The sequence below is a fragment of the Bactrocera neohumeralis genome, chromosome 6 (assembly GCF_024586455.1).
Source record: "Bactrocera neohumeralis isolate Rockhampton chromosome 6, APGP_CSIRO_Bneo_wtdbg2-racon-allhic-juicebox.fasta_v2, whole genome shotgun sequence".
NCBI lineage: Eukaryota > Metazoa > Arthropoda > Insecta > Diptera > Tephritidae > Bactrocera > Bactrocera neohumeralis.
This window is the reverse complement of record NC_065923.1, coordinates 28,351,846-28,363,572: the sequence shown is the minus strand read 5'-3', so window position 1 is coordinate 28,363,572 and position 11,727 is coordinate 28,351,846. Positions and strand designations below refer to the sequence as shown.

The 11,727-nt window shown below is 34.6% G+C and overlaps 1 protein-coding gene across 2 annotated transcripts; it reads right to left on the bottom strand.

Annotated features, from left to right (window-relative positions):
• Nucleotides 1–4,129: 4,129 nt before the first annotated feature.
• LOC126762244 (probable G-protein coupled receptor Mth-like 9) lies at nt 4,130–11,506 on the bottom strand. Of its 2 annotated transcripts, none has more exons than XM_050478844.1 (8): nt 10,467–11,506; nt 7,975–8,119; nt 7,721–7,912; nt 7,426–7,659; nt 7,199–7,355; nt 4,841–5,044; nt 4,632–4,732; nt 4,130–4,566 (listed from the first exon to the last, which is right to left on the bottom strand). In XM_050478844.1, the coding sequence occupies exons 1-8, from the start codon at nt 11,004–11,006 to the stop codon at nt 4,520–4,522; spliced, it is 1,620 nt and encodes a 539-aa protein (XP_050334801.1). In that variant the 5' UTR covers nt 11,007–11,506; the 3' UTR covers nt 4,130–4,519. The 2 variants fall into 2 exon arrangements, with proteins under 2 accessions (XP_050334801.1, XP_050334803.1); XM_050478846.1 differs by having other exon boundaries at nt 4,131–4,566; nt 4,632–4,711.
• Nucleotides 11,507–11,727: the final 221 nt, after the last annotated feature.

Genomic DNA, 11,727 nt, shown 5'->3' with positions numbered 1-11,727 from the left:
TTGTGGGGATGTGTAAAGTCTAAGGTCCATGCGAAGAATCCTGTTTCGTTTTAGGCCTTGGAGCAAAACATCACGCGTGTCATTTGCCAGTTACCAATCGAAATGTTCGAACGAGTCATCGAAAATTGGATTCAACGAATGGATCATCTGGGAGCCGCGACCAACATTTGAAAAAGATAATCTTCAAAAAATAAATGCCAAAGAATGTTGTTTCGAATATTAATAAACATTCCCCATTAAATTCGAAGTTTCTGTGTTTTTGCTTTAAAAAAGTAGGGAACTTCGATATCGCCCTTTACGATATCTAGTTTTAGACGTTCACATAATTTTGCTAAGGTAGCTTATATACTGACCAAAGTTCCAAAATCTTTGTATTAGGACGCTATGAAGAGCATTAACCTGATTTGATAAGCTAACTCAACCGTTAGTTCGAAAATGTTTATATTAGCGGAAGTATTGACCCGATTTGACCGATTTTTGACATCCGGTCATATTATCATCAGAAAAGGATTCTTTCCGAATTTCAATTAATTATATACAGCTGTTGACAGCTAGTTAGAACTGGTACATACATATGTATGTAGTTTGAAGTAAATGATGCTGTTTTCCAATAAATCACGTAATTTTACTGCTTTTTCACTCATTTTATTAAAACTTATGTTAAACTTAAACTCTGATAGTAATAATTTTAATAAAAAATATTTTTTTTTGAAGCTTTTAACAAAAATGTGTAGAATCGTGTAGAATTGCTTACTTTCAGGTAGTATTTTTTTACTTAACAATTTTACTTTAAGGGGGTATTCTGGTCTAGAAATTTAAAAAAATCTTTTTTTTATATTTTCAAAGTTTAACTATTCAAGAATATGTGTACAAGAGGATTTTTCAAAATTCAAATTATTTTTGGAGATATAGGCATTTTTCTGACCCGGCATCCAAACTGGTTCGGCCGGAACTAATCGAACAAAAGACTTTACGCGAAACTTTAAACGCGTTTTCTCAAAACTGACTTTTTCGAAACGATACTCACGATTTCTCAGGTTCTACTGGACCGATTTACTTGAAATTTTTATAGAGTCTTCTTTATAGGCTTGTCAATGGTTGGAACTAGCCCCATCCCCAAATTTTTATTTTTATTATTTTTAAAAAATTCGAAATAGTCAGAAAAAGTGATCGAAAAAAAAATTTTTTTCCGGCAGTCGCCATTTTGTGAGAAAATTTTTTCCCACTTTTCCGTAGTTTCGGCCATTGCGACATTATTCTAGATTAATAATCTTTTTTTTTTGGTTTCAGATAACTAGGAGGGTTGAAATCATGGGTATGGTCACGTGGAAATTTTTAGAGATCCCCCACTTCGTCAGCTCATAATTTTTGAAATTTTTTAGTTTTTTAGTTTTTCATTTTGGAAATTTTTTACTTTTTTTAGTTTTTAAGTTTTTTTTGTACTCTTCTAAAATTAGAAAATAATAAAAAAAATGGATAGTAAAAATATTATTGCCTTTTTTACGACACTTTAAAAATTACCTGAAATTCATGCTTCTCGACCAGAATACCCCCTTAATACTACTTCACATCGATTGCGAATTGACGTTATAAGACTCTGACAGCTCACCACTAGTGTTGCTTGCCAAGTCGTCTTAATTTCATTAAAAATTACATCCATATTTGTGATATTTTTGGTACCTTCCGCTTTTTAGACATCAACCCAGATGTGTTCTCTTTAGGCTACTCCAAAACATTTATGGAATTTTCAACAAAATACCTTTGTGTCAACTTTCCCGTATGCTTTGTATTGTTATTTTCTTGGAATTTCCATATAACAGGCAAATTCCTGCTTAGTCCATGTTAGAATGACATTTTTTAGAATGCCGACGTATTTTTCCTTTTTTAAAATTACATCAATCGTATGGAGCGGACCTACACCATCCAAGGAAAAAAATTTCATGATTGATCCTCCACCAAGCTTCACTACGCGGGATACAAAGCGAGGATCAAATTCTTGATAGATTGGTCGGCGAACATACCTTTGACCATCAGGATCTATGCGATTAACTTTGGTTACATCGCTCCAAACAACATACTGCCATTGATGTGTTATCCAATATCAATAAGAGATGGAAAAGTCTACGCGTTGTTTACTTTGAATTTAGTCAGCAATGGTTTCCTGCGTGCTGCCCTACCGTGAAGTCCAAATTCGACCAGACGACGGGAAATTGTTTTCTTGGATATTTGGACATTATATTGGTCTTCAGTTTTTCAATTTAGAATGTCAGTGGAACTCTTTTTTGGGTCTCTTCGGGCGATGGTAATAATTCAGCGGTCTATTTCTGTTGAAGTTCTTAAGTCTTTTCCTTTGCATGTAACATTGGAAATAGTTTTAAAATTCTGTATATGCTTAGGACATTGAAAATATTTTTTTTGTCCTGATTCAAAATTTCTTTGTACGTCTTTCCAGACTGACGAAGGTCAAAAATGTAACTAAGTAGAGCAGGTGTACAGCTGAAGCATTTTCTCATTAAAAAACTTGAATAATTATTATACATTTTAATATATTTTAAACCACATCATTGAAACGCATCCTTATCAGAAGTCAATAATATTATTAATAAAAATTAATACCTTGAGGAGTTTTAATTCTTTAAACAACTGCTTCTAATTAGCTGTCGCACTTAATTTACCTTCTATATCGTAACGCATTTACCATTTGGGAAAAAATTAACAGAACTCCAACTGTGCAACTACAAAACTTAGCGTATTTAATAATACATAGAGCAGCACAAACGAAATAAGGTTTTAGGAATATAAATAACGGTATACCAAAACATTTAATCATTATACTCATCAGCACCTTACAAAAAGGGAGCGTTTCTAATTAGCTGTCAACAGCTATATCTCTTATATATCTTGATATTTTGGGTAAAAATTCAGCTGTAAGCGATGTGGTCCACATATTCTGTGCCTAGAATCTTGGGAAGTTATGGTCCGATGTCGAAAATTTAGAGATGTACCTTAAAGTTATTATTTGTCTATCATTTTGTTCCGATTGCTGCTTTGTTTTTTTGTAAATTTTCAACATAATCGTTACATGCCCATCATCCAATTACACCTATATCCGCACTATCGAAAGACGTGCCCACAAGATTTATCTCGAGCAAAATTCGGTTAAAATAGCTTTAGTGATTTGTGAGATATACACATCAAACATATTAGAAGGCGAGGACACGTACGTTTTATAAAAATGTCAGTCCACATATGCCACCCCTCTGCTGCAATCCCTGGCCTTAATTTAGTGTTTTATATAATTTGTGGCTTAATTATGGCATTTTATCGATTTTCGATTAACCGCATTTTGTGGGCGTGGCAATGAGCTTACATATATGTATGTATGTATGTATATATACATACATATACATATATTATACATATACTCTTTTTTATCTCAGTCTTCAACGAACCGTTTGGTGAATAATACTATTAAATTCTTTGCCAAAATGTTGCTACAGTATAAAAATTTTAAATTTCCATATCGATATTTATCGATAAAAATATTTATTGATATATCGAATGTTTTCGATATTATCAGATATTAAAAATTGTTAGCTATTTTTCAGCAAGATTGTGCGTAATTGAAATTTTATTATTATAAACATTCTTGTATATATCCGAATTAAGATATCGATAAATTTTCTCATCTTTCTAACAAACACTTTAATTTTATTACAGAATGAAAGCGTTATTAAAATTACTCAGTAAGTTAGTTTAACAAATTGATTTTTATCGATAAAATATTTATCGAAATATGGAATGTTATCGATATTATCGGAACTAAACAATTGGTCAGTATCGTTCATCAATACCATTAGGTGTAATTGAAATTTATCGCTATTAACATTCTTGTAGCCATCCGAATTAAGATATCGATAAATTTTTCTAATCCCTCAAAAACTATAAACGGTAATTTGATGACAGTATAAAAGAGATTTACTACTCAGTGCGTTAAGTGTAACAAATTTCATTTTATGATGTATATTTATCGATAACATATCGATTTTTTTCGATATTTACTTTTATTGTCGTCGAAATTGAAAAAAATCGATGTTTTAGAAAAATAATTATTTAAACTTTTTTTTTTATAAATATATGTATATTCTTTGCAATATTATTCAAATTTACAAAATTTTCGAGGAATTATGATCTATATTAAGTTTATAAAATATAATTGACATTTTTTTAATAATCTATGAACATACATATGTACATATTGCGTGATAGTCCCACCAACATTGTGTGATATTGTTTGTAATTTATTGGGTATTCTAAGATACATTAAAATGTCCTTCAAATATTTAATGCATATATTTTTTTTCATAAAAAATATTTATTTAAAATTTCTTGAGATATTTTTTTTATTTCTTTAGAAAAAAAATATTTTTAATGTAAGTCATGGATTCAAATTAATTTCACAAGTATCTAAGCTCACTTCAGTCGAACGATTTTCATTGCTAATATTTATTGGCATGGCTTATTTTAAGGCGAGATCTTCCTCTTTGATCTCGTGCTTATAGCCCTCTGTGGAGAAAAAATTTTAAAATCAGTATCAGAATAGATCCGTTATCAAAAAATTTTAACTTCACCTTTGAGTTTATCGGTTCTCTCTTGCTCCGTGTGATAAATTTGCGTTAAGTAGACGCCGTTTTCCGTTCTCTCCTCCGCTCTGTAAGGCAAGTAAAATGTCCTAAATAATTATATGCTAAAGCTATATCTTTTCCACAGGCGTTTTATATATTTATATACATATGTATTATATATATCAATATATATAATGTTTATTTAGCATACTTACACATTAACATGCCACCAGGCTCGCACCAAAGGATTTTTGTATAAGAGAAATATAAGTCCCGCCACGGACAGGCCGAATACGCAAACTCCCGTTATGAAGTCGATTATATAATATTGTCCACGCCAACGGAATGTCAAATAGACAAAGAGTTCGCGTAGCCAAACACAAGTGACGCCCAGAAGATAACCAAAGAATGCAAAGAAACTAGAAAGAAGGAAGATATATGGTTATGGCACAATACTCGTAAAACAAGAAAAAACTTTAACTTCGGCAGATCCAAAGCTGTAATACCCTACACAGGTGCATTTTTTATAGCATAAAGATTATAAAAGTGTCTTTACTCCGAATCGGATCCGACAGTTTGAATGGCAACTATCAAAACTCAAAAACTGAGAGCATCGTTCACGTATATACAAACGGACAGATAGACGAAGCTGGCTAAATCGACTCGGCTCGTATAGCCAATCAGTTATTTATATACTTTATAGGGTATTCAACGTTTTCCTTAAAGCAAACTTAATAGGTTCAAGGTGTAAAAATAACTATTTTCTCTATATTTTTTTGGAACGGACTATAATCCGTATATTTTCACAAGTTTTCTTAGATTATGTTGAATATATAGATCCAAGCGTCGGTCCGTTTTGAACTTATAACCCAACCGATGAGAGAAGCGGTTATATCTTGAAGAAATTATGCCTAAAGCCACTTAACAAGCCAAGTGTTGGAAAAAGACCGCTATAGAACGTCTGTAATGCTTACTCCATATAAGTAACTTCGGATTTTGGAGGAAAGTTCATCATATTTTTCTCTAAGGCATATCCGGGTTTATGGGCTATAGTTATACTCCTTGTGTAAGATGCAGTAGCCAATCCGTGTGAAGCCAGGGGTCACGGCTAAAAGAGAGGATGCTTCAGCGGAGCCAATCCGACATATTACATATACAGAGTCTCGAAATAAGTCTGCAGTACTAGATTCCAGCACAAAAAAAATCATCAAGCTGCTTGGCTGTCACCGGATCGAAAAGTTTGAAACCAAATTCATCGTTTTGTAATATATGAACGACATATCTTCAGGGTTCTTGACGAGAGGAAGCTTCAGCGGAGCCAATCCGACATATTACATATACAGAGTCTCGAAATATAGTTGTCTGCAGTACTAGATTCCAGCACAAGAAAAATCATCAAGCTGCTTGGCTGTCACCGGATCGAAATGTTCGAAACCAAATCAATCGTTTTGTAATAGGTGGACGACATATATTCAGGGTTCTTTACGTGCGTACGTCCGAGAACCATCTGACCACTATCAGCAAAGCACGTCCACGTCAACAAACATAGAGAAGGTACTATCACAACCGACAACGAAACGGTTTTCTACTCGACTTGCACTCCAGGTTTCTGAGGTCACTTATCAGCAACTCAGTATAAACGAACTGTGGGACAGCATTTCAAGCACCTTACGTTCATCTGCACAGCCATCTTCACAATGCTCAATCGAACCCAAATGAGCGGGGTGGGATAGATACCGAGAGCTGAAAAGCGAAGTGAAACGAATATGCAGGAAGGTTTCAAGAAAGGAGCCATGCTCTTTTAGGACCCAAAATGGTGATCTAGTAGCTGATGTTCAAAGTATACTGAAATTATGGATGTAATACTTCTCCAACCTGCTAAGCGGTAGTGAAAGTGTAATATCTGGACATGGCGAACCAGATTCCCCAATCGATGACGGTGGAACAGATGTTCCATTGCCTGACTATGATGAGGTTCGAAAAGCAATTACGCGACTTAAGAACAACGGCAGTAAATGCGGCAGAACCGATGAATTCCGGCCAAGCTATTCAAATGCGGCGGCGGTGAAGAACTGTCAAGGTACATGCATCAGCTTCTTTGCAAGTTGTGGTCGGATGAAAGCATGCCTTATCGCATATAAGGTCTTATCAAGCGTAGTATGTGAAAGACTGAAGCCCACCGTCAACAAACTGATTGACCTTATCAGTGAATGTGAAAGCCTCAATATCCTCAGTTTTTTATCTTACTTCGTTCTTTAATTTGCCACTTGTCAATACCATAGACAAAAGCGCTGTCTGGCCATAATTTTAGTTAAGTGTCTTAAGAAATCGTTTAAGATTTTAAAAGCTCTCTCAGTTACTTATCCTACATTAGCGATATCGACTGTAGACTCGACTTTTAGAATTAATTAACTGTGACCGATATCACTACGTGGAGGCGAATATTTTTAGAACAGTCTTATCAAAACTACTTCTATAATATTTATCGTTGATAAAAAAGCAGCGGCAACCAACAAAGCGCTAATCACCACTATTTCATTGCCCTTCCTTGACCAGTTCTTTAAAATACTCACTGCGCTTTTATCAACTTGATATCGTAACCAGCCACATTTATGACGTCTTCGGGCAAATTCCAAATCAGTAAATAGGTCTTTAGATAAAGCAACATGCTGAACGCCAAACAAATCAATATCGGTACGTAGAAGTACAAGAGAATACCCCACAAGCGAACTAGTGAAATGAGAAACAACAAATAGTTATTAAAAACAATTCTTTAAGAAGCCTCAAGTGCCTTTCATACCATCAAACCAACAAAAAGCATCGCCAATGCCAGGCTTCAGCGGCTGGTAAATATCGGAGTCTTGTATGAATTTTAGCAGGAATCGCAAACCCACCGCCAAACCGAAGGCGAACATGTAGATTAGCTTGCGCTTCCAGCTGCTCAAGCGTCGCGTCTTGAAGTTGTACCAAAAATTCCAGCTTATGATGGTCAGCAGGAAAAAAGAGAATATCAGAAAGACATAAGCAATGAAACCTGCAAGACAAAGTGTTATGATAACATTTCTACGTTAGTCATAGCGCGCAGTCATACTTACCAATATTACGACAGGCAGTTTCTGAGAGCTCTAAGCGTGAACGGAACGCCAGATATGTCAGCGCCGATAAACCAATAATTGTGGAGGCCAGATGAAAGATGAGCGATTCACCATAACCTCCATTGCGCACCGCCTTAATCGAGACCAACGTGAGCAGTATGAAGGCGTAAATCAGTATAGCCATAAATAAGCCTAGGCACACAAGTGAAGCAATAATGAATAAAGAAACGAAATTAACGAGTAAGCAAACCTACAGATCGCATAAATCCAAAGACGGAAGCCATGTGCCGAGCGTTCGCATGTGAGTGGCACCAAGCTCCAGACTTTCTTGTGTTCCAAAGGCGTTAGGCAGTACTGATCTGTATCCCAAATGCGACCTAAGCTGGAGAGTGAGCCATTCTGAAAGTGTAAATTTGGAGGTGAAATATGATTTTGTGATTATCACTTGATTATTTTTCAGATGCTTGGTATCGGTCATCTATATGAAATATAACACTTTTTACAAATATATTTTGAATTTTGTACATAAGTTTGTGAGTACAGCTGCTTAATTTCTTACAAAAACTAGGAACAATCTAGTAGTGATATCACATCGCCATCACAACATGTCACATCGCATCATCACAGTTAGCAAATTTGAATATTTTTTACAAAATTTTAATTTTTCTACTAGAAATGTGTTGTACAGAATTTATGTGTTATCACATCACCACATCATATTTTTTGTGTGACATAAGATTGCACTGTAAGATAAACAGTTTTCAAGAAATATCACATCGCAGTGATGCCAAGCAGCAAATTAATTTTATCTTTAACAATGTTTTTTTTATGTTCGAAATATAATTTCAATGTGATGTCACATCATCTTCTATCTGATAATATCACTTCAACGAAAATAGTATCTCTAGTTTAAAAAACACGTTATTTCAGCAACGAAGTTTTCATATCACATCGTTCGATGCGACATCACATCATCACTTCATATATTATTCGTAATCGTAACGAATATATTTATATATTTTTCAATGATTTTATTTGTGATTGTTAGAAAAAATACTGCGATAATATAAATCACATACAAACATCACATCACTAGCTCGTCGAGTGATATCACATCATCTGAATTTTTGTAAAAAATTTACTTCTTTAGCTTAATTTTTGAAGATTTGCAAAAATAATTTTGATTTTGTCGACATCACATCTTATTAATGAATTTTTTAGTTTGTACTTGTACTTGTTCAAATGAAGACTATTTTAGTCATCACCACATCATATCACATTAAGGCAACTCTTATTCGGAATTCTTTAATTTCAAAATTATTTTTGAATCCAATATTTTTAATAAACACACCCACATTTTTTCTTACATATTAATTAATTTATTTACGTTTACACATTTTCTAAATTAAAAAACTTATTTATATTGCATCACACGTAATATTGATAATGAAGTGATATCAACTGAAAATAAATGTCCCGTTTTTTTATAAATAGTATAGCTCTAAAACTTTTCACCTTTTACTTTGAAACTTTTTAAGTGTTTCCATTATAAGTGAATCACAAGTTTCTATAACAATCACTAATAACTAATAACGACATCACCTCAACATGAGACCATAATGTGTATAAAATACTGTATAAGTCTTTATTTTGATGTTGGATCATTATTTTATAGTTATCTGAAAACTACTTTACTTTCGCTGCGCACTCTTAAAGCCGCAATTAAAGGAACTGATATCACATCATTGTAATATTATGTGACATGACATCATATGATATATTTTCATTTTATAAAATTCTAAAAACTATTTTTTCTTACATTAAAATAAAAAAATATATTGTATACATCATATGGTGACATCACATATGACACACTTTGTTATAAATCGCGTTGTTTTCACATATTCACTTTGAAATTGACATCAGATCACATGAGTATTATTTTAGTTTCCAGGAAGGGAGGAAGGTTGTTATTGCTTTTCATCACATTAAAGAAATATATCACATGTTGTTATTAAGTGATATCACATCATCAATAGCTATCAGTTCAAAAATAACATATGACGAGTTTTATGATTTATTAGAAAGTCAATTTTTGGGGCTTTTTGAATGGCTGAGCTAGAATTGATTGTATCATGATATCACATCATCACTTTATCTTTTAATACTTTTTTTTTAATTTTTTAATATTATCGATTTGGGCTGTTAATATTGTCGAACTTCAACACAAATGTGATATCGAATCAGCAAATACCATCACTTCCAAGTAAAGTAAATTGTATGGTTATGATTTAATAAGAAGTGTGTATTAAATTTTGTTTAAAAGAAAATTTAAATATAAATATTTAATTGATTATAAATTGACCAACTCATGATTTGATATCACATCATTACTTTGTATGTAAATTTTAGCTTTTTTTTGTCACAAATACTTCAGTTTAGCTTTAGTTTATTTTGCCAATCTTTAATATAGTTGTGATATCACATCACGAACACAGTTGTATTCTATGTATTGACTGTTCCATGACTTGACATCGCATTATTAATTTATTTGTTCATATTTGTCAACAACGAGTTATGAAAAACTGTTTAGATCATTTTGCCAAACTTTATTATGGTTGTGATATCACATCGCCAATGCAACTATTGACATCACATCACTCAACTTTCGATTTTCAAGTATTTATTTTTCAATTTATTAATTTTATTTTTCCAAATTTCTTTATCACAATCAACACCTCCTTACCGCATATAGATCCCACTTCCAGAAGCTCGCATCGCTTTTATCAATATACTTGCGACTGCAACCCGCCTCGAAGCGCATCACAAACATATCACTGATATTGACCACCTTAAGGCTGCCATTGACATCGGACACTTCGATGTGCGTGTACTGCGCGCTTTGCTGTTGCGCGCTCAGCGTTGACGCATGTGGCAGGCAGGCGTGCTTGTATTCGTCGAACAACTGACCCGGCGGGCAGCAGAAGGTAATGCAAGGCCGTTGGAGGCAAGCGCAGCCGCGCGTATGCGATGGCGCATTCGAGAGTATGCCATCGACCACCTTAAAGTTGTATTGCGCGGTCATATTCGCCGGTATGAGGAGGCCAGCATACGAATAGGAGCCATCTTTGAGACGCAGACCGTCGCTTATGTTCACGGTTTGCGCGTAGGGACAGGGGTAAGTGGGTGTCGCTGCCGCTAGCGGACGTACGCTCATAAAGAAAGGCAACAGCAGCCACAACAGCACAGACAAAAGTTGCGATTTCAAGTTGAATGCGTTAAACATTGTGTTATTATTAATTAGCAACGGTGATTTGTTTCAATGCAATGCGCGGTAGACTCACACCCGGGCGGTTTGGTACGAAACGAAAAGGAAAATTTTAATAATTCCACACAAAGGTGATGTGGTAGTAATTAACGACTCGCCGAATGTTGAATGTTTAGTGCACAAACAATTTTTAATTTGCCAATCGCTAGCTTTTATTTCGACTAGCGCGCCGGTGACGTCACGTTGTCACGTATTTTTTTTTTTCTAAATTCTTTGCTTTTTTTAGTAATTAAAATTGGTATTACTTGTTGATTTTTTTCATTGAAGCATTTTTGGTGACTTGTTGCACACGCTCTTTCTTCATTCGTCGCCAGCACGTTCACCGCCGCCACACACACACTAGACACACAACAACACACGTTCTCGCTTGTACCCGTCGCGCGCGCTCGTCGTCGTCGTCTGCCAGCCACCAGCACTAGCTAGACATTCGTCGGATAGATACACACGTCCAAAGCGGTCCAGAAATCAAAACAAACTGCCAGCATTTGCGCTAGCGACAAGCCAACAACCGCTCACAAATGCTCATTCTAAGTAATGGCACACACGCGCGCTCACATTTCGTTGAGTGCGTGTTTGTGTGTCACTTTGCACGCTCGACTATACTACACGCTCGCTAGATACCTTGGCCTTCATAAGCCAACAACAATTTGCAAAAAAGTAAAGAAAGATTCTAAAATTT

Coding starts and splice junctions, on each gene's coding strand:
- LOC126762244 (XM_050478844.1), bottom strand. CDS start 11,006: ATGTTTAACGCATTCAACTTGAAATCGCAACTTTTGTCTGTGCTGTTG. Junction 5,045..7,198: donor ATCAAGTTGATAAAAGCGCA/GTGAGTATTTTA, acceptor CCTTCTTTCTAG/TTTCTTTGCATTCTTTGGTT. Junction 4,733..4,840: donor GCCTGGTGGCATGTTAATGT/GTAAGTATGCTA, acceptor ATAATTATTTAG/GACATTTTACTTGCCTTACA.